This window comes from Apiospora marii, assembly GCF_038362585.1.
Source record: "Apiospora marii strain CBS 49790 chromosome Unknown utg000004l_segment0_segment1, whole genome shotgun sequence".
In the NCBI taxonomy this organism is placed as follows: domain Eukaryota; kingdom Fungi; phylum Ascomycota; class Sordariomycetes; order Amphisphaeriales; family Apiosporaceae; genus Apiospora; species Apiospora marii.
In genome coordinates this window covers 529,795-548,350 of record NW_027117376.1, presented here as the reverse complement: position 1 = coordinate 548,350, position 18,556 = coordinate 529,795, and the positions used below count along the sequence as shown (strand labels likewise).

The 18,556-nt window shown below is 52.5% G+C and overlaps 4 protein-coding genes across 4 annotated transcripts; 3 read left to right on the top strand and 1 right to left on the bottom strand.

Moving 5' to 3' along the window:
• Positions 1-359: 359 nt before the first annotated feature.
• On the bottom strand, positions 360-2,245 carry PG985_007142 (uncharacterized protein; the record flags this gene model as incomplete). The annotated part of the gene is made up of 2 exons (XM_066826911.1): positions 360-1,994; positions 2,051-2,245. The coding sequence occupies 2 exons, from the start codon at positions 2,243-2,245 to the stop codon at positions 360-362; spliced, it is 1,830 nt and encodes a 609-aa protein (XP_066684586.1).
• Positions 2,246-3,728: 1,483 nt separating this feature from the next.
• PG985_007141 (MBOAT family protein) lies at positions 3,729-5,427 on the top strand (the record flags this gene model as incomplete). Its single annotated transcript, XM_066826910.1, has 4 exons — positions 3,729-3,984; positions 4,035-4,075; positions 4,132-5,143; positions 5,198-5,427. 4 exons carry the CDS (start codon positions 3,729-3,731, stop codon positions 5,425-5,427), a joined length of 1,539 nt encoding a protein of 512 aa, XP_066684585.1.
• Positions 5,428-6,199: 772 nt separating this feature from the next.
• Positions 6,200-8,008, top strand: PG985_007140 (MFS transporter; the record flags this gene model as incomplete). Its single annotated transcript, XM_066826909.1, has 1 exon — positions 6,200-8,008. One exon carries the CDS (start codon positions 6,200-6,202, stop codon positions 8,006-8,008), a length of 1,809 nt encoding a protein of 602 aa, XP_066684584.1.
• A 4,754-nt stretch (positions 8,009-12,762) lies between these two features.
• PG985_007139 (uncharacterized protein) lies at positions 12,763-14,256 on the top strand (the record flags this gene model as incomplete). Its single annotated transcript, XM_066826908.1, has 4 exons — positions 12,763-12,909; positions 13,044-13,260; positions 13,315-13,830; positions 13,889-14,256. The coding sequence occupies 4 exons, from the start codon at positions 12,763-12,765 to the stop codon at positions 14,254-14,256; spliced, it is 1,248 nt and encodes a 415-aa protein (XP_066684583.1).
• Between the last annotated feature and the right edge of the window lie 4,300 nt (positions 14,257-18,556).

Below are 18,556 nucleotides of genomic sequence, written 5' to 3'. Positions count from 1 at the left end.
AAAGTAGAGAAAGGGCGTATCACCTACATAGAGATACAGATAGCGTAGCACAGCATAGCATAGCATAATATCATCGACAAACTAGATGGCATATGTCATTATATTAGTAATAATTTCAGAGCCCATTGTGTCAAAGTTTTCGGGAAACACCCGTGAGCATATCAAATGCCCCGAATCTAGATATAGTGAATAGGAAACCGATGTCTTTTGTGAAACGCTTTGCTCCGCCAGCCGAATAACCCTTGCTGGTATATTAAATCGATCTATTGGGTTTCCAAATCGTGACTATTGTTACACTACGTGCCTGGCAAACTGCTCCCAAAAAAGCACCAAGCTTCTCAACCATAACAGCACGCCTATTACCGTACTCTCGTATAATTTCCTGTTTTTTGTTCTGCACGTAGGCTATCCTCTTGACTGGGGAGAGGAGCCCTCCGGCGTGCCGCATTTGCATTACCAACCGCATCCATCGCCGCGTTTCCGGGTGGAACAGGGGGCGGTGGGAACCCGGCAGGCAGCACAAAGTTCGCCGGAGGAGCGAAGCCGGGGGGCAACATGCCAGGAGGCGGGGGAAGAGGAACGCCAGCTTTTTGCATCATTTCCGCAATCTTGGCGAAATCCGCAGGGTTGGTAGGATCCATGCCTGGCAGCGGCGGGGGAGGTGCAGCCCCGTTCATGTCGGGTAATGGGAAGGGAAGAGGGATAGTAGATGGCGGTGCAGATCCAACACCAGGGATCTGGGGCGGCGGAGGAATGCCGCCAATCGGTAGCGACAAGCCAGGCAGACCAGGCAATCCTCCACCGAGTTGCTTTATGGGCATCTTCTGGTCTACCAAGCCCTCTGCCTCGTCTTCTATCTCCTGCTCCTCCTCTTCCTGGCGTTGACGGCGACCATCTCGTCGGTGCCATGTTCCTTGCGCCTCGGCGGCTGCTTCTCCTATATGATACCTGTCTTGGAAGATTTCGGTCTCGCCGGGCCGAGCACGAGACCAGAATCTCGTGATCCTGTCGTTGGAGCCTGACGCAAGTATGTGGCCTAGCGGATGCCAGTCCAACGACCATATTGCGAAGTCGTGCGCGTAAGGTATCTTGTGGGCAGGGTATATCGTCTGTGACGGTGCAGACAAGGGATCAGAGCTTTCGTAAGGGCTGATGCTGATAGGCTGTCCAGCCGGTGTATTGGGCTCGTCCAAGATGTAGTGGAAAAGAGAGCCTTCAGAACCACCTGTGCTTAGCAGATTCGGATGTGTAGGATGCCATGTCAAGGTGGAAATGTCCTTCTCGTGTCCTTTCAGCAAACAAACATCACGCATCATTCTCAGATCAAAGACTCGAGCGGTCTGATCTCGAGCTGATGTGGCAAGGCAGTTTCCCCGGACCCGCTCGAACGAGGTCTTTGTGATGGTGTTTTTGTGTCCATGGAGGGTAGTTAAACAACGTCCTGATCTGGGATCCCACAGTTTCACCAAATGATCCTTGGACCCTGATACGATAACGCCTTTGTTCGGGTGCCAGTCGCAGCTCTTCGCATCCCAGCCATGGCCTTGTAGTGTGTTCTCTGCGACACCTCCACTGAAATCGAATATCCTCAGCGTGGAATCATCCGACGCTGTGACGAACTTGGCATCGTTGGGGCTGAAAGCAAGATCTCTTATTGGATCTTGATGGCCATGGATCACCTGGACGTTGTTGAAGTTGGGCTGCCAATATTTGATGGTACCGTCATGGTCGGCTGAGATTAACCAGTCATCGCTGTGGGAATAGGCCATCGCACGGATGGCTACATCGTGAGCCTGCATGATAGTCTCAAAGTTGAAGCCGGTACCGTTCCAGAGGGTGAACTCGCCACTGCTGGACGCAGTCAGTAGCCTACGGCCCTCGGGCGTCCAGCGAACGATATTAACTGGATGCTTTATCTTGTTGAGTGACGAGTGTAGGTGCTTCACGGGCACCGAGTCCGCAGGGCTGGTAACTCGCGCCAGCGGAGGAAACATCTATAAGGAAATCAGCATTGGCTACAGGGCCTGTCGGATTCGTAGCAGTCACTTACGTCGACGATATAACTGGCACTAGGGCGCTCAGCTTCGCCTTGAAAAGAACCCTTGTACCGAGGATTGCGGTTGCGCATCCAATGGGCCATGGTGGCGCCATAGTCGGTGACTGGCCGCCGGCCGCGTGCTCGTACAAATCTGCCCCCGTCGTCTCCTCCGCCCCCTCCGTAGTCCCCACGCGTGTCGTAGGACATGATGCTGTGCTTTATCTCATGGACAAGCAAAGCGGCGCGTGCCAACCAAGGTGGTAAACTGCAGCGAGATGTCTTCGAGGTGCCCTACTGAGCAACAAACCGTGGCACAGCGCGTCACTTGTGCATCCAACAGAAGTTGGCTAAAATGATTATTAGGTAATGCAGTAAATCGGGCTGGAATGCATGCCAAAGTCACATGAGGCTGCAAGCGTGATGTTGATGTTCAATGTTGGCCCCAGTTCAATTGAATCACCGAGGGTTGAGCCTCAATGGCTGAGATCCACTTCTCTTTCGAACAGGTCACAGCCGCAAACTGTACGTACCGGCTGCTTACATAAACGCCTCACATTGAAAATCTGGGAACTCTCCACCTGGCTTTTCCTCAAACGGAGAATCCCTCAACCGAGTCCTGCGAATGTGGAGTTTGGTATTACATAGGGACGCCGAAATGACCTTCATTCCATGATAATGTTCAATCGAACTCTACTTCGGCCTAGGTAGCCTTTTGTTTTCGCCATTATTTTCACGTAGAAGGGTAGTATGCGAGGGGAAATACTCGATGAGCCTCACCAGCAAGCCATCTGAACTCGCCTCCTGCTGGCCGGTCATGTTTGGCGAGGAATGAGCAGCTCGGGTCTGCCCCATTAATCAATGAATTGAATTCAATCTTCCCACCAGCACATGTCAGCCCCACCTACCGGTCGCTGCGACCGACCCGACATCAAATGGACCGTTAAAATCACCAGGGTCTTTTGACGCAATGCACACTTGCACAGTGAGCGCAGCGGTCCTCCTATCTTTTCCGATGCACCTTGCATGGCGATAATTAAGATGGATTGGTCTGCAGTGAAATATATATCTCCTTGGCACACCTGCACCCTCTGTTGTTATTGTTGAGCAGCTTGCAGGAAACCTCGTAGCATTCCAGGTCAATTGACCAATGGTGATCTTTGGGCTGCGGCTTCCCCTCCACCAGGTTGTTTTCTTAGCCAACTTGACGTATGTCCCCCTGATACTTGACGTCCTCGCCCCTCCGCCCAGGATTCGACTGGCCGAATTCCCATAACTCGACACCCGACACCAGGCACTGCTTTGCTTTGGATGTAGAGTGTGATGTGGTTTTAACCTTCTCAACCCCTTCATCCTTTAATCTAATACTTTCATCTTTTGCCAATCGCAGCCGACTGCAGCAGCCATAAGCCGGACGGGGAAAGAGCTCATTTCCCCATATTGCAACTCAAGCCAACCAAACCCAGCTTATTAGACTCGAACCTTGAAGGCTCGGCCCCCTCATCAAGGGAAGCATTTCGGCGCTGGGTGTGATTTTGGCGCCACTGACGGCTGTCTTCTGCGAAAAGACTTATTGATTGTTCTAATTGTCTGTTCGTCCGACTATAATAATCCTTCCTCTTGCCGGGTTACGCTTCATGTGGTCAGGCGATTGAGCGTGACAACTGGTGGCAATCGACAACGTTGATACGCTATGGATTCCGCTACGACAACTGCCGTGGAGACGGCTTCTGTTTCTGCTTCACTGCGCAGAACCGATAAAGCCGCTGCCGAAGCTGTCAAGAACGAGCCCAGGCCAGATGGCACAACGTCCGAGGGAAGGACGTTCATCAGGAAATACCGCCACGTTGCAGCAATTCACTCAAAGGTCCGCCCCTCGACTCTCAGTCACGATTCTGCTGCTTCGCCCAGTTTCGTTGGGTTTCGAAACCTGATGGTGATAGTTTTAGGTATACATCATCTTCCGATACAGTTCCGTCAGCATACTTACACTCTATAGTTGTGGGAAATGTGCGCCTCATCATCGAAAACCTCCAAAAGGTAGGCTACTGAACCTCACAATGTTGCGTGGCTAGTCATACTTACACGTCCTCTAGTACGGCAATCTGGTATGCCTGACATGTCATGATTTCAGGCGCCAAGACCTGATTCTAGGTCTTGCTCTCTACTTCCTGATACCGTGCTTTCTGTGGGTTGCCCACTCCATTGAACTGTACGCGGCGCAACAAGCCAAGGCCTCCCGTGCACTTGCCATCAGTCGCGGAGGGTCGTCAAGCCCGACCGTCGATCAGCAGCAAGTCTTCAAGATCATGTGGTGGAGAATTCGATGGGCCCACGGCATCAATGCCACCCTTTCTCTCACCGTCACGAGTTTTGTGGTCTACAACTACATTCACCATCCGCTGATCGGGACGCTCACCGAGTTACACGCCATCGTTGTCTGGTTGAAGACAGCTTCTTACGCGCTCACCAACAGAGACCTGCGTCATGCTTATCTGCACCCTATCAGGGGCGAGCTGGCATCCCTACCCGAAATATACGCCCAATGCCCATATCCGGAGAACATTACCATGTCCAACCTGGCTTACTTCTGGTGGGCACCAACACTCGTGTACCAGCCCGTCTACCCACGTACGGAGAAGATCAGATGGCTTTTCGTTCTTAAGCGGGTCGGTGAGGCGGTCTGCTTAAGTGTCTTTATCTGGTTCTGCAGCGCACAGTATGCTGCGCCCGTGCTGAGGAACTCGTATGATAAGATCAACTCCTTGAACTTTGTCTCGATCCTGGAGAGACTTCTGAAGCTTTCTACGATTTCTTTGGTCATATGGCTGGCCGGTTTCTTTGCTTTGTTCCAGTCCACCTTGAATGCCTTGGCCGAGGTGACACGATTTGGCGACCGGTCATTCTACGACGACTGGTGGAATGCTGGCAGTTTGGCCGATTATTGGCGGATGTGGAACAAGCCTGTCTCGCACTTTATGAAGCGCCATGTCTTTTCTCCTCTGGTGGAACGCGGATACAGTTTCTTCGCTTCTAGTGTAGTGGTGTTCTTCATATCCGCCATTCTGCATGAGTTGGCTGTGGGTGTGCCAACGCACAACATCATTGGTAAGTAACATTTTTCATGCTGCTGGAAACCAACCAGGCTGACACGATGGACAGGGGTGGCATTTTTCGGTATGCTGCTACAACTTCCACTAATCGCTATAACACTCCCGTTAGCCAAGAAAGAGGGTCCTACCTGGAAGTTGGTCGGAAACTGCATTTTCTGGGTATCGTTCACTATCTTCGGGCAGCCCTTTGCTGCTCTCATGTACTTTTACGCCTGGCAAGCCAAATATGGCAGTGTCAGCAAGCAAATCGCGATCGGGCCTTCGGGCAGCTCAGCATAACGGACGACAGCCGAGTGTATACATAAACCAACAAACACAACAAGCTATGGCCCTGGGCATGAGCTGGTCACATATAATGAGTGTATAGATTAATAGGGATGGCAAGAGGCGCTATAACCGGTATTGATTCCTACGTGTAACATAGAAGGAGAAAGTTCGTAATGTCGCTTGATTACGCCTAGCCTTACTATAAGTCTCCATTGGACAGAGCCAGGAATACTGAATAAAGCAGGGTGTCAAATAACGGAATCCTTGTTCGTAAGGCTGTTGTAACATCGACGTGTGTAAGGCCCGTCCATCTATCGGGAGTATCTTCTTCACGGCGAACCGTTGGCCTTACCAAATGATGCCGTATTATATAAACCGGGATTCATGTAGTTTTGGTGTAATTAGTATCATGTGAAATCCTCTTCCTGCTGTGAGGTACGCAGTTACCAATCAGATAGCCTGCCCTGTCGATTACTTATATAAAATATAGTGGCTGAAAGTGCTGTACAAAATGCTGTACTTTTGCCATCAGGGGGATACCCATCATGGAGATGACATTTGGGAACCCGGAGAGTCGGGAGCATTTCTTAGGTACATGTAGGATCGGGGCTAGCACGCTAAGGTTGGGGTGGATCGATAAGCTAGCGGGCGTCAATGACGACGCTATGCTGCTGGGAACCCCCGACCTTCGTACGACATCTGAAGATAACAAAACAAACAACAAGACACACCATGAAATTGCTGGGCACACGTTGAGACGAGACACGGGACAAACACCTACACGATGGCCCCGAGTAATCATTATGACCAGCCGCAGCGTCGCCGTCTGCAGCAGCGGATCACGCGTCTGCTGCCGTTCAGCGCGTCGACCACGCCACTGCAGGCCGCGACCTATCTGCTCGGCATCTCGCTCTTCAGCATCTCCTTCCTCGTCTTCCTGAACAGTGCCGTTTCTTTTGCCATTACCGATCTGATCGGCCTCAAGGAGGGCGTCGGCGACATTGTCGGCACCCTCGGCCTCGTCGACGAGCTCGTCGCCCTTGTCGCCTGCCCGGTATGGGGCCTCGCCAGCGATCGCCTCGGCGTGCGCTGGGTCGCTGTCCTCGGCTACGCCGTCATTGCCCTCGCCCTCGCCGTCTTCGTCCAGGCCCGCGATGTCTACCCTAGCCTCGTCCTCGCCCGTATCCTCTTCGCCCTCGGCGCCACCGCCGCTGCCACCATGGTCACGGCCATCTTGCCCGTGCTGACGGACGATCACGGCGCGAGCGGGGCCGCGGCCGGAGAGTCCTCCGGCGACGCGGCTTCGACGAGACCTGCCAGATCGAACCAGAGGGACAGTGTGGCCATGAGCTTCGAGAGCGACGCCACGATCACGCCGGAAACCTTCACGAGGACGGCCGAGGATGATGCGGCTGCGGGCCCAGAGACTGACGTGGAAGGCTCGGGCAGGAAGCCGTCTGCACTTGCAGGGCTCGTCGGCCTTTTCACCGGCTGCGGTGCGCTGGTGTCTCTCATTTTCTTCCTGCCCTTGCCCGCCCAGTTCTCAAAGCGCGAGGGCGTCACCCTGGCCGATGCTGTCACCTACAGCTTCTACGTCGTAGCAGTCGTGTCACTTCTGGTCGCCATCTTTGTCTTCATCGGACTGCGGGGCCTAAAGGGCGAAGAAGGTAAAGGTTGGCGGATGCTCCTTGGTTTACGCAGCAAGGAGGCGCTTGGTTCGGAGGCTCATGGGACCAAATTGCTCAAGCCTCTGCCGTATCACCGTCTTCTCCTTTCGTCCATTCGGCTGGGCTTCACCGACCCGCATATTGCCCTTGGCTACCTGGGTGGCTTTGTCGCCCGAGCCAGTACCGTGGCCATCAGCCTGTTTATCCCACTTTACGTCAACACCTTCTTCATTAGCAACGGCTTCTGCCAAGGTTCTCCCCATGACCCGTCGCCTGAGCTCAAGAAAGAGTGCCGGGCTGCCTATGTTCTGGCCTCCATATTGACTGGCGTGGCACAATTTGTGGCACTGCTGTGTGCTCCTGTATTCGGATACCTCAGCTCTAGACGCTGGCGTGGTGTGAATGTGCCAGTCACCGTTGCTACGTTGTGCGGTGTTGTCGGCTACTCGGTCTTCCCTAGGCTGCAGAGCCCCGAGTTCAAAGATGTTGGCGGACGCGGTGGCAGCGGGTATGTCTTCCTAGTCGCAGCACTACTCGGCATCAGCCAGATCGGAGCCATTGTTTCCAGCCTCGGCTCGTTGGGCCGCGGTGTGCTCAAGGCCGATATCACGAAATCACCCGCTTCGCGGCCTCAGATGGATGGGACAGATGAAAACGCTCCTCTCTTGGAGGGTGCAAATGGGGTTGCTGGCCCGGGAGAAGAGCTTGTAGCCTCTAGGGTGCAGTTGAAAGGATCCATAGCTGGCGTGTACTCCCTATGTGGAGGCGCGGCCATCCTGCTGCTCACCAAGCTGGGCGGGTACCTGTTCGATGTCACGAGTACGGGTGCGCCGTTCTACATGATGGCTGCTTTCAATGCTATCTTGCTGGCGGCAACCCTGGCTATCGATTTGGGACGCGGGATTAGGGCCAGGTCCGAGAGGTGAACGGCGCAGGGTATAATATCCCACAGCAGATCATATGTAATCGTCTTTTTACACCGCCCTCGTTACTCTATTTAGATATAGTCTCACCGTTTTTTCCGCGCGTAAATTTACCTGGCTACAGAACGTTGTTATATTATATTAATCACTAATCCAGCTGGACTGGCGGCATTGGAGAACTATAGTAATATGGTTTCTTTAGAGCAGGAGAAGATCTCAGAAAACAATTTTTAGGGGAGAAAAATAACACAATTCACTATGTATACACATGACAGTCAGTGATATCATTTTCAATCAGTCAACAGTATATGTCGCTGTACTACGATAAAGACATTTCTGAGAACAAGTTATTGAGATCGGTTGGCAACAACCGGGCCCTTTCGGCTGTAAACGATCTAGTATGGCCTTGCTGGGAGGATTGCAGATAGTTCTCCCTTCTAGCATCTATCTGGAACTTAGAGTTAGGATTGTTTGGGAAACATTGTCTCCGAGAGTTGGTTCTGACGAGACATATACCATAATATACCGATTGATACATCAGTCGGCCGTCGGCTTTTGGTTCAGCGGTATATTCTACACCGAGCCTCGTTTTCAGGTATCACCTCGGAGACTGATGACGGCCAGCTTCGGTGCACCCTTGTCGCCGCCCTGCCCCGAGGTTGTCATACATCTTGCATCTTAGGTGGCGTTCTAATGCCAGGTACGCAACACACCCCACGCAGATCACGACATGCCAGGCTTCGGGTTTTGCTTTGGAGGATGCCCTGACAGTTTGAGTGGTGTTGGGAACCACGCAGCCAATTAGTGAGGCGGCATAACAACAAGACGGCTTGGGATTTTACCCTGAGATTGAGCTAGCCTGGTCGCTGCTGGGGAGACTTTCTTTGCCACGCATGCATAAGAACCGAAAGGGTTGTTGGGGTTGAGCATGTCGCCCGAATAGGCAATGAGCTTCGCAGCAGAGTGACGCAGCACCCTTGCGAAAGCCCAGCCTTCTGGAACGGCGCTAGAAGCATTCGAGCGCCGACTTCGAGGCGTGGTGGTGGGTGGTGTGAGATGCCGGCAACTGATCACATCATGGGCTGTCGACAAGGCAGCGTCATTGTGCAACGTGCCAGGACCAAAAGGAATTTCTGACACGTTCACCGGCCTCACGTGCACACAACACATGCAGGACCTCCTCCTAGCCCATCAGTCAAGCGATTGGAGATGATCATATTGAATACCTAGCTTGTGGTGTGGCTGTCAAAGTTGTCGGCGTATCATCATTCGCGCTACCGTTTCTAGCGCCGACGCAAGATGGTGCTCAAGGCGCTGGTGTACTGTCGTCGGTGGCTGCACCTATTCGTATGCCATGTAGTCGCCGCCTCCAAACTCAAGGCCGGGGTGCATGTTGCAAATCCAAAGACAGCGACACCCGAACACCGAGTCACATCCCCATGCCGGTCGGTCGGTCGGTGAACGGAAAAGGATCCGCTACGAAAGACGGCCTGGGTTTGGATTCTTGGTTGCTACGCTCGAGTGCCTAAACCGGTAGGGGCCGCGAAGAGAAGCATCTGATTGGCTCGCATGCTGTATTTGTGGATCTGCTCTAGCCTTTGTGCATAGCTCCGAGGAGATATAAGATTCAAATCTGCCACCATCCTTGGCCGCCGCACGTACGAATGTCACCATTCCGTCTCACTTGCGTTGAATCTCTCAAGGAACGCAAGCCACAAGACGATCCCTTTTCACCTTGGCTTTATGTATCGACCATGTATGCTGGTCACGAGCGCCTAGCGAGCCGTTATTAGAAGGCCTTGAAGCAGGCAGCCAAGCCTAGACCTGCGCATGCATACATATGATGTTGGCCGGCCGCTAATGGCAAAGGCGGCATCTGGCGGGGAAGATATTGATGGCCCCAACCTCTCCGCAAAGGAAAGGTTGAGTTAGAACTTCAAATATTACTTACAATACATGCGGAGTACCACTAGAGATAGTAGGCAGAGCACGGCTCGGTACGACCAGTGTACCTGCTGGTGGTGTATAGAGAGGTTCAAAGCGTAGATGATGGATGTCCTGACGGCCAACGACAAGGGAACGTCTGCTGCAAATGCAAAGAGGGGTAGCCACATCCATCCATCCTTACCCAGCACTGGGGAACCGAGAAAGAAAAAACAACCAGCTGATCACGAAAACAACCAGTTGCAGCAGCAGCGCTACAGGGGGGTAATCATGCAGGTTCTTGAGGTGTGTTGCCAGGGAGCCTGACTGGAGGCGGAAGCCGTTTTCGGCGCCTTGCGATGTGCCTTTACAGGTCTAGGCGCCGGAGACACCGACCTTACCCCAGATTCACAGTAATCCGTCGCAATAACGGCAGGCAAACGATGGCGGATTTGTGCTGCTGTGTAGCCTTTGGGCGCATTAAAGACTGGGCAATGGTTAGCATATGTCTAGGCGGTGATATATATCGTTGTTGGTGTCGAGATCTGTGCTGCTTGTGACGCTCCATTGATCAGTGCTTTCTAACGTCATACTATTGCGGGACGCCTTGAAACGGGTCTCAATAATACCTGGTCTCAGCCTTCCGGATCAAGCTCCAATGCTGGATACATACTTCGCGCGAAGACATTGCTACTGTTGCAGAGAATGGCGGTCGGATTGATACAACTGGATAGGGCGCTTCAACCAGGACAATGTTCTTCTTCATTATCTACATAACATGTTCACTCTGGGCATACTTGCTGAGAATATAAGGCATATGTGGTCGTCGATAGAATAAAGTCTCCGGGATCGGACAGAATATCTGGCGGAAGTCGCCGCCTCACGAGTAGGTACTGACTTTCGCTCACGAATGCCCACTTATTGATCGATCAACGAGGCTGAGAAGATGATATGTAAAGCAACGTCGACGTAAATTGCTGTAGGGGTTGGGGGGAATACACCTGGTGCACTTGAAGTCTTCAACGGGGTTTCCTTGCGTATCTAGGAGGGTGTTTCATTGATATCCAGGCCAATGCCAAATGCATAGCGGCATACATGATATAAGCCCTAGTAGCTACATCAATGTTGTATATTGTATATGGCCACGATGTATGTATGTACATCCCATCATCACATATGCGTGCTATGTCTGAGTAGCAGGGCTGAATTCAGGTACAGAGATGTAGGGGAAATGGAGGTGGTTGTTGTTTAGCTGCAACGACGGGTGGATTTTCCTTGGATTTTGGATTTCTATTACTTTAAAGTAACTCGACCCCAGACCCAACCAACCCTCGAAATTTCAACTGGACACGACATGCCCGCCAGCCCGCCCTCTGGTCCGCCTACCCACTCTCCACAACCACGTTGAAGGCCGCATTGTTTGTGCTGTCGAAGCCTGTCCTTGGCAGCGCACTTGGAGTTCATCTCTTGTCTCATCAATCCCCGAGTCAATAGCCCATTCACCGCGTTGTTGCGTCCGCGTGTATGGGTGGATGTTCTGGTGTCGGTGTCTTCAGTACAAACCCAGCGCTGTACGGGCTGACTCCACTAAAGACTGAGACCCTCGTCGACCCTGTTCCCACTGCTACTTAAAGTCCGAACTCTATATTTCCCACTGAGCACAGCAGCACCAGAGCACACAGTGGGCTTTCGCTACTTGCGTGTGCTCAGCTACTACTGCACGCTCCCTAGGTACTACGCTCCTCGCTCGGCTTGAGTGTACCTACCAGATTCGGGAGGATCTATTATCCCTACCACTACATCCCAGAAGAGGAGGATTAAAAAAAAATAGAGAAGGCAGCCTGACTTGCAAGTGGATCGCCCTCAAGTTGGAGACGTAGTGCAGCGCTTGCAGTGGTTTTATTTGCTTGGCCCAGGGTATCCTATCGAACGATTCCCAACTACTCCGTCCCACCCCTAGCCTGCAAGTACCAGTACGCCTGCGTATACGCCACAACTAATCCCCATATTAGTCTACACACCTGTCCCTGCAGTTTTGCCGCGCAACATCAAGCGGATCTATCTTCTACCTACCTACCTAGCCAAGCACTGGAAAAGTTTTGTGGTCGTCTTGCAGCCGAAAGACCTTGGAACTTACAAGCTCTCAGTGCCATACATCAAATCCATTCATTGCCTGCCTGCAGTATTGGGACGAGACCAACGGGCAGAAACTCCAAGAGTTCTCTATACACCATACTATATTCTACATACTGCTCCCATTCTCCCCTCTATACAGGCTCCTTCTCTGTTACTGGCTCTCCGGCAACTCAGCGGCCTTCTCGCAATTCTGTTACAAACCATTACATAAGAACCAAGTCCGCCGTGTTTCTTCTTGACACCAAACCACTTGTCACCACAAACACCACCACCCTTATCTCTGGTCGTCTTCGCCCAACGACCTAATCTGAGGCTCTACATCCCCACGGAACCGCTTGGATCACTTCTGAGTCTCAACTGAGATTCCCCCTTCCCGCGCTGTTGGACCCCGGCTTCCCCAGATTATGTATTGATTAGCGTTGCATACACGCGCTTCAGTGCCGAAAACCCTGGATTCGGACATTTTTGGGGAGGGTGTCTCGCCATCGCTGGCTGTGTTATCCTTTTTTTGGTGGTTTGCCTCGATACCAGGTACACATCACTTACACAGAGTTTTGCCTGGACAAGGGAAACCCACACTCACTCACGCCCAACGCCGGCATCCCACATAACTCTGTATCATCGTTACTTTCTCACCTCGCTTGTGAGAGGCGCTTGCCGACTGAACCGGCAATCGTCTCCTAAAGTCAGAGATTGACATGTCCGACAAGATGTCCATTGATAAGAAAGACCCTTCCAAGGAGAATTCGGAGGACGAGTCCCCCGTTTCAACTCCCGAGAATGAAGCTGGTCCTTCCATCCCTTCGGAGAACCAACCAGCCAAGCGAAAGGGTGGGCGCAAACCCGTAAGTCGAGTCCCCCATGCCGACAAACTAACAGCTCCCCAGCACCAATTACACATTCTCTAAATAAGGCGAACTGTTTCGGTGCCGGGGATTGCTGCCCTGAAGTCGCATCTCATTAACCCGTTTGCTGTTAGATATATGCCACCTCGGAGGAGAGGAAGCAGAGAAATCGCCAAGCGCAAGCTGCTTTCCGTGAACGGCGTACAGAGTACATCAAGCAGCTTGAGGAAACCATCCGAGTGCATGAGGGTAACTTGACCAACCTCCAAGCCGCTCATCGCAGTGCTGCCGATGAGTGCTTGATGTTACGATATAAAAACTCCTTGCTTGAGAGAATTCTCTTGGAGAAAGGTAGCCACTAAACCTGAAATTCCCATCATCGCAACACCAGCTAAATCAACATAGGTATCGATGTTCAAGCCGAGCTTCGAGCCAAGACAGGCAGCCCGAGTCTTGGTCCCACACACATGGCGCCGAATATGGTTCAACCTCCCCCTATCCAACGTACCATGTTTAACAGACATCACCATTCACGAAGGTCCGGCTCCAGCATTGCGCCAAAGCTCGAGGCCGTAACGAGCTCTCTGCCCCCGCCTATTCATGGGATCCAGGCCAACTCGTCCCCAAAGACAAGGCCTACGCCGCCCTCTCATGCGGCTTCTCCTACGAATCCAAACCCAAGTTTTGGCCAGCCCGTAACGTCGCCAACCACCACCGAGCAGCCAGGCGTACGATCGGCACTACCCCAGCCAATGCGACCACCGTTGCCTCCAATGCAGGGCCCCATGGCTGCAGCTGCCGCGCGCCAGCAAATGCTGCAGGCGGGCGCAAGCGGTGGTGCCAATCCCACTGCGCGGACGGCGCCTTTCTATCCGACACCGTCTTTCCAGAATCATATTGAACAACTAGGCAAGCTGACCCGTTTTGTTAATGTCTGTCTGATGGGACTTTGGCGTCCTAGACTAATTCCGTTTTACAGAGCAGGAGTATGATGCCCCAAACGATATGATTGACGAAGTCGAACCGGATACGCCCGGCCCAGGCCCTTACCCGACCCAGTATGCCGGCGGCCAGCAGCCGCAAACGCACCAGGGCCACCAAGGTCATCACCAACCACCACAGCAGCAGCAGCAGCAGCACGGCATGCCTATGCAACCGGTGGCGGGAGGGGCATCAGCACAGCAAGGCATGCCGCAAGGGGAACAGCAGCCTGGTCATAGCCAGGGGCAAGGCTATCCAAGCATGACACAATTGCTGGACCCTGCTCTCGATTGGGACCCATTCGGCTTGAGCGCTTCAATGCAATTCCCGACCCAGTTCTCGTTCGACACGAGCAATATGCGATAGCAACAGAAACATTTGGAGGAGAGGGGCACCTGGCGCAACAACCACGTCCATCCCAAGAGGCTTTTGGACTTCGATTCAGCCGCTTTGCGACGAAACAGGAAGCTATGTCGTGATCTACATTATTCTCAATCTTTGCCTCCACAGCAAACGACGCAACGATGATGCTGGAAAGCCGGAGCAGTGGGATAGGCCTTCCATTATTTGATTTCTAACCATCCTGGGAACCTCCAGATTCCCAAATGAAAAGATGGGTTCTTCGCCCGACACTACCGACGGGCTAATTTCAACGCGAGATACGGGAGAGAAACAGCATTGATACGATACCCATGACAAGGCGGTCACTGGTTTATTCTTGCGACAAATCACGGTTATTTCGGCGTTCACGACCATTTGCCGGCAGAAAAAAGTTTTTGTTTCTTATATATCCCCTCCGTGTCGCAATCCCTAAAGGGACGGCACGGATCATATCACATAGGAGTCAGGGGTACCCTAAAAAGTTACTGTTTTCGTTGTTTTATTTTCAGTTCCAAAGAAGGGCATCGAAATTTTCAAGCATGGCCGGATTCGATGGGTTACGAGCTTCAAGCCTGTACATATCTTTTTCCTTGGCAGGGTATTATTCTAATTCGCTTGTACCCCTGCAGTTACTGTCTTTCAAGTTTGTTTCAATGAGGGCGGAGATTCTCGATACGATGCTGAAGAGCGTGGGATCCCCGGCTCACGGCACAGGCAAACGGAAGATGCCTAGGTAGGTCAAGTTGTACATAGGAAAGTGGTTGGTTATATTCCTTTTTCCCACGAGTATCACGTTGTAAATGCTGCATTGTCATCACTGCTAGTAGAGAAATTACTACCTAACTTGATTCTTGACTCGAATTTCCCGCTCCGCTTCATCTTCCCTCACTGTCCACATTGATTTCGCGCAACCTTGCGGGCACCGGGAGTTTCAGCTTCCCAGGCCCCGAACATTTCAAGAATCCTTGTACACACATACGTGTTGCATATTGCAGTAATGTATCTACATCCATACCTTCTTATGTGAGATGGAGGGTGGTGCGGCAACCAGCTACACCGGCGATAAGCGTGGCCGTGCCGCGCCGCCCCTCCGCCCTCAACATTAACATGATGCAGAGACATGGGCGCTTCTCCATCCAGGAGGCCCGAGGCTTTGAATGTCTTCACTCAATCCCCCAAATTGTTTTTCTTTTTTTTGCAACTTGTTGAAGCAATTTCTGCACGCATTATCGTATATCGGCTTTAATGGCGTTGAGCGGCCGTCGGACCTTGGCAGAGGACAGCAACCCTAGCATCAAATCTCCATCGGACGAGGTTTTCCCAAGCGGAGTCATGGCGCGACAGCCGAACAAGCAGGTAGGTAGGTACCTACGCTCTTCTGATAAATTCCTCACACTCCGAGTGGGTCTCCACACGCCTACAAGTTGAGTAACTGTGCAATGTACCGGTACTTTTCGAAGCTTCGTGTGGCTGGTGGTTTGAAGGGTTGTGTGTGCCGTGCAGCCCGACCGAGGTTCGTGAGTTCGTGACCAAGGAGGGGTTGGAGGGCTCGTTCGCGAACGCTGCCCAGCTTCGGGGGGGGGGGGTGGGCAGCTACCCGCTAGTAGCCAGTACGAGCAGCAACAACCACTGACCCTCCCTTGCGTTCTTCCCAGATCGGTCCAAAGGCCGGTGAACTGGCTCCAACTCTGCCCAGGATTTGATCACGATGTGCTGTTGACCGGCCATATGGCTATGCCAGGTGCAGTTCCACACTACTGCGCATCGTGAGTAACGGAGGCCATTCGATAGGCCCACGCGCAACCTTCACACAGCAGTCATGCATCCCACCAACCCCGACACCACACGCCCGGCACTTGCGGACTGGACGTTGAACCCAACACCGAAGCAAGCTGCCCTCGTGATCATGCTGGTCAGCTATTGTTTTTTCCCCCTTTCGAACCTCCTCCGAACTAGTCCTCAACGGCCGTTCTCGTGACCGGCAACAACATCCACTGCCCTTGGCGAACACCGTCCCCATTCCGTAGTACGAATCAGACGCCCGGTCTAGATTGCAGTAGCCCAGCAGTGGATTTCGGTGCAAAGACCGAGAGGGGTGCGACGTCCCATTCGCCCAACTGCTTTGATGCATCCACAGCATGAGCCACAGTCTGTGTCTACTCCACAGCTATGGAGTTGAAGTTGGAGTAGTCATCTTGGAGACTTGGAGAGGCCACGAATCTGGTCTCCAACTGCAGCTGCAATGCCGGCCAGGCCGCCTGTCATCTCCAAGCCGCTCTTTACCAGGCGTTGTGCATCGTTGTTAGGTAACAGAGTCTCGTGCCAAGTGACGTATTGCGTAACGTCCTCATCGTGAACAGGTTTCGAATGTCATGAGAATCGCGTATTGTCCTTTCTTGTGATTGACGCTTGTCAACGTGTGGTCATCCATCCCCACAGCCTCCTGGCCCCTGATGAAGGACTGGCAGCCTGGCTGGGGAATAGAGGCACAAACCCCCCATGGGTTGGCTTGAATGGGGCCAGTCAATGGAAGGGATGTATGTTGGACGTTCACATGTCCATGAGAGTGAAGAGTATGCAACTTGATACTCGCTTAGTGCTGCTGACTACCACCTCGGTGACAAAGAAAATGCGCCACGGAAGATGAACGATGATGGGCACCGTTGAGCTCTGAGCACTTGCACAGGTATTTTGAACCAGAAGGGAATAAGACGATGGGACTGCCCTCGTAGAAATCGGACATGGGCGAAACTAAACAGAGAGAAGAATAAACGTCTGCTCTCTGAGCAGATAGAGGGCGGGAAGGTCTATTTATCAAGAGTTCTAGAAGGGCTGGGCTGGCTATCTGGTCGGTCGACTTGTCTCTTATCTCTCCGCAGACCTGCCTGTTTCCGACATGTGTAATGTCAAGGCGCCGTGGGAGGCAGAGATAAGGGACGGTCTATTATCAACCAAAAACCACCCCCGACGAATCCCACGCGCCGGGTGCTACTACTACATGGCTGGCCCAGAAGTTCGAACACAGACGTCGTCCACACACCCCACGATACGATGGGGTACATATCTCCGACAGTGACAACGGGTTCAGATCAATGTTTAAAACCGTCCGTCGGCAGTGGCTTGACCACACCTGGCTAGCCCACACAATGTCGCCCTATCTGTGTACTACCATGCGTAGTATGTAGTATTCTTTTGTCCACCTCGGCGGACTCTAAGACCTTGGATGACTCGAGAGTTACATAGGTAGACAGATTGGAGAAGCCGGCATAGGCGATGGTGCGTTATCATTTCAATACAGTCTGCATGTGTATGCAGGCGAGAAAGAGCTACTCTGAGCTCGCCGTTCTGGGCTGCTATCGTAAAGCCACAGAGCTACCTAGCCTCTATTTCTCGGACAAATGCCAACCACATCTGCCATCTATTGGTCGCAACCGATTGGGCGCAATGTCGTGTTTGCTCTGTTGGGGACATATGCGCCGAGATATTGCAAACTTGTCTCTCGAGTTTCTTCATAGCAATTGTTGCTTGTCCTGGTGCGAATGCCTCTATGGTGAGTCTGGTGTCTGTCACTCTCCCACATACTACCAGTGGTAGTGAGCAAATATGAATTACCCCGGGCCTACGTAACAATTGGCTTCGCGTTGCAGCAGGTCGAAACCCTAATAGAGCTGCCACTGCATTAACCCGAACCCAAATTCCAATGCCCGAACGGCATTATTCTAGCTCCGCGTCAGTACCTGGATACATGGGCAGCTTATTGAAGCTCAGAACACTGGAATAGAGCAACATGGGATGGTAGAATCAAGCTGCTTGAGTGCGTAGTACATAGTGCAGTGAGACTACGACGGTCAAGGTAACTGCACACAAGGTTATCGCTGTGAAATGGTTACGATATAAGGTAATGTTGGAAAGGTAGGGTATGCGTCAAGAAGTGAAGAAGGTAAGAGCGGGTCGTGACGTACCTCTCCAGCAACCTTAGTCTGGAAGGTGCCCTTTTTCTCTACAGTACGTGCACACAGAAGCTGACGCTCGGGCCACCCGCTTCGGTGCTTTTTTGGCCTTGGGGCTCTTTTTTTCGCTTTCCCATGGGCATTTGATTGTTGTGTGGACAGCGAAATTCGTGCCTGCGCACCAAAAAATAGCAGATCAGGTCAAGAAGTTTTGAGGTAGCAGCTGGTAGCCAGCCACGCCACAGAGCAGCCAAACTGGGGAAACCTGAGTGCCCAGAGTGAAGAAAGGCCCCAATTGACCTGACGCATTGGGCCCAACCAATCCTTGAAATCGG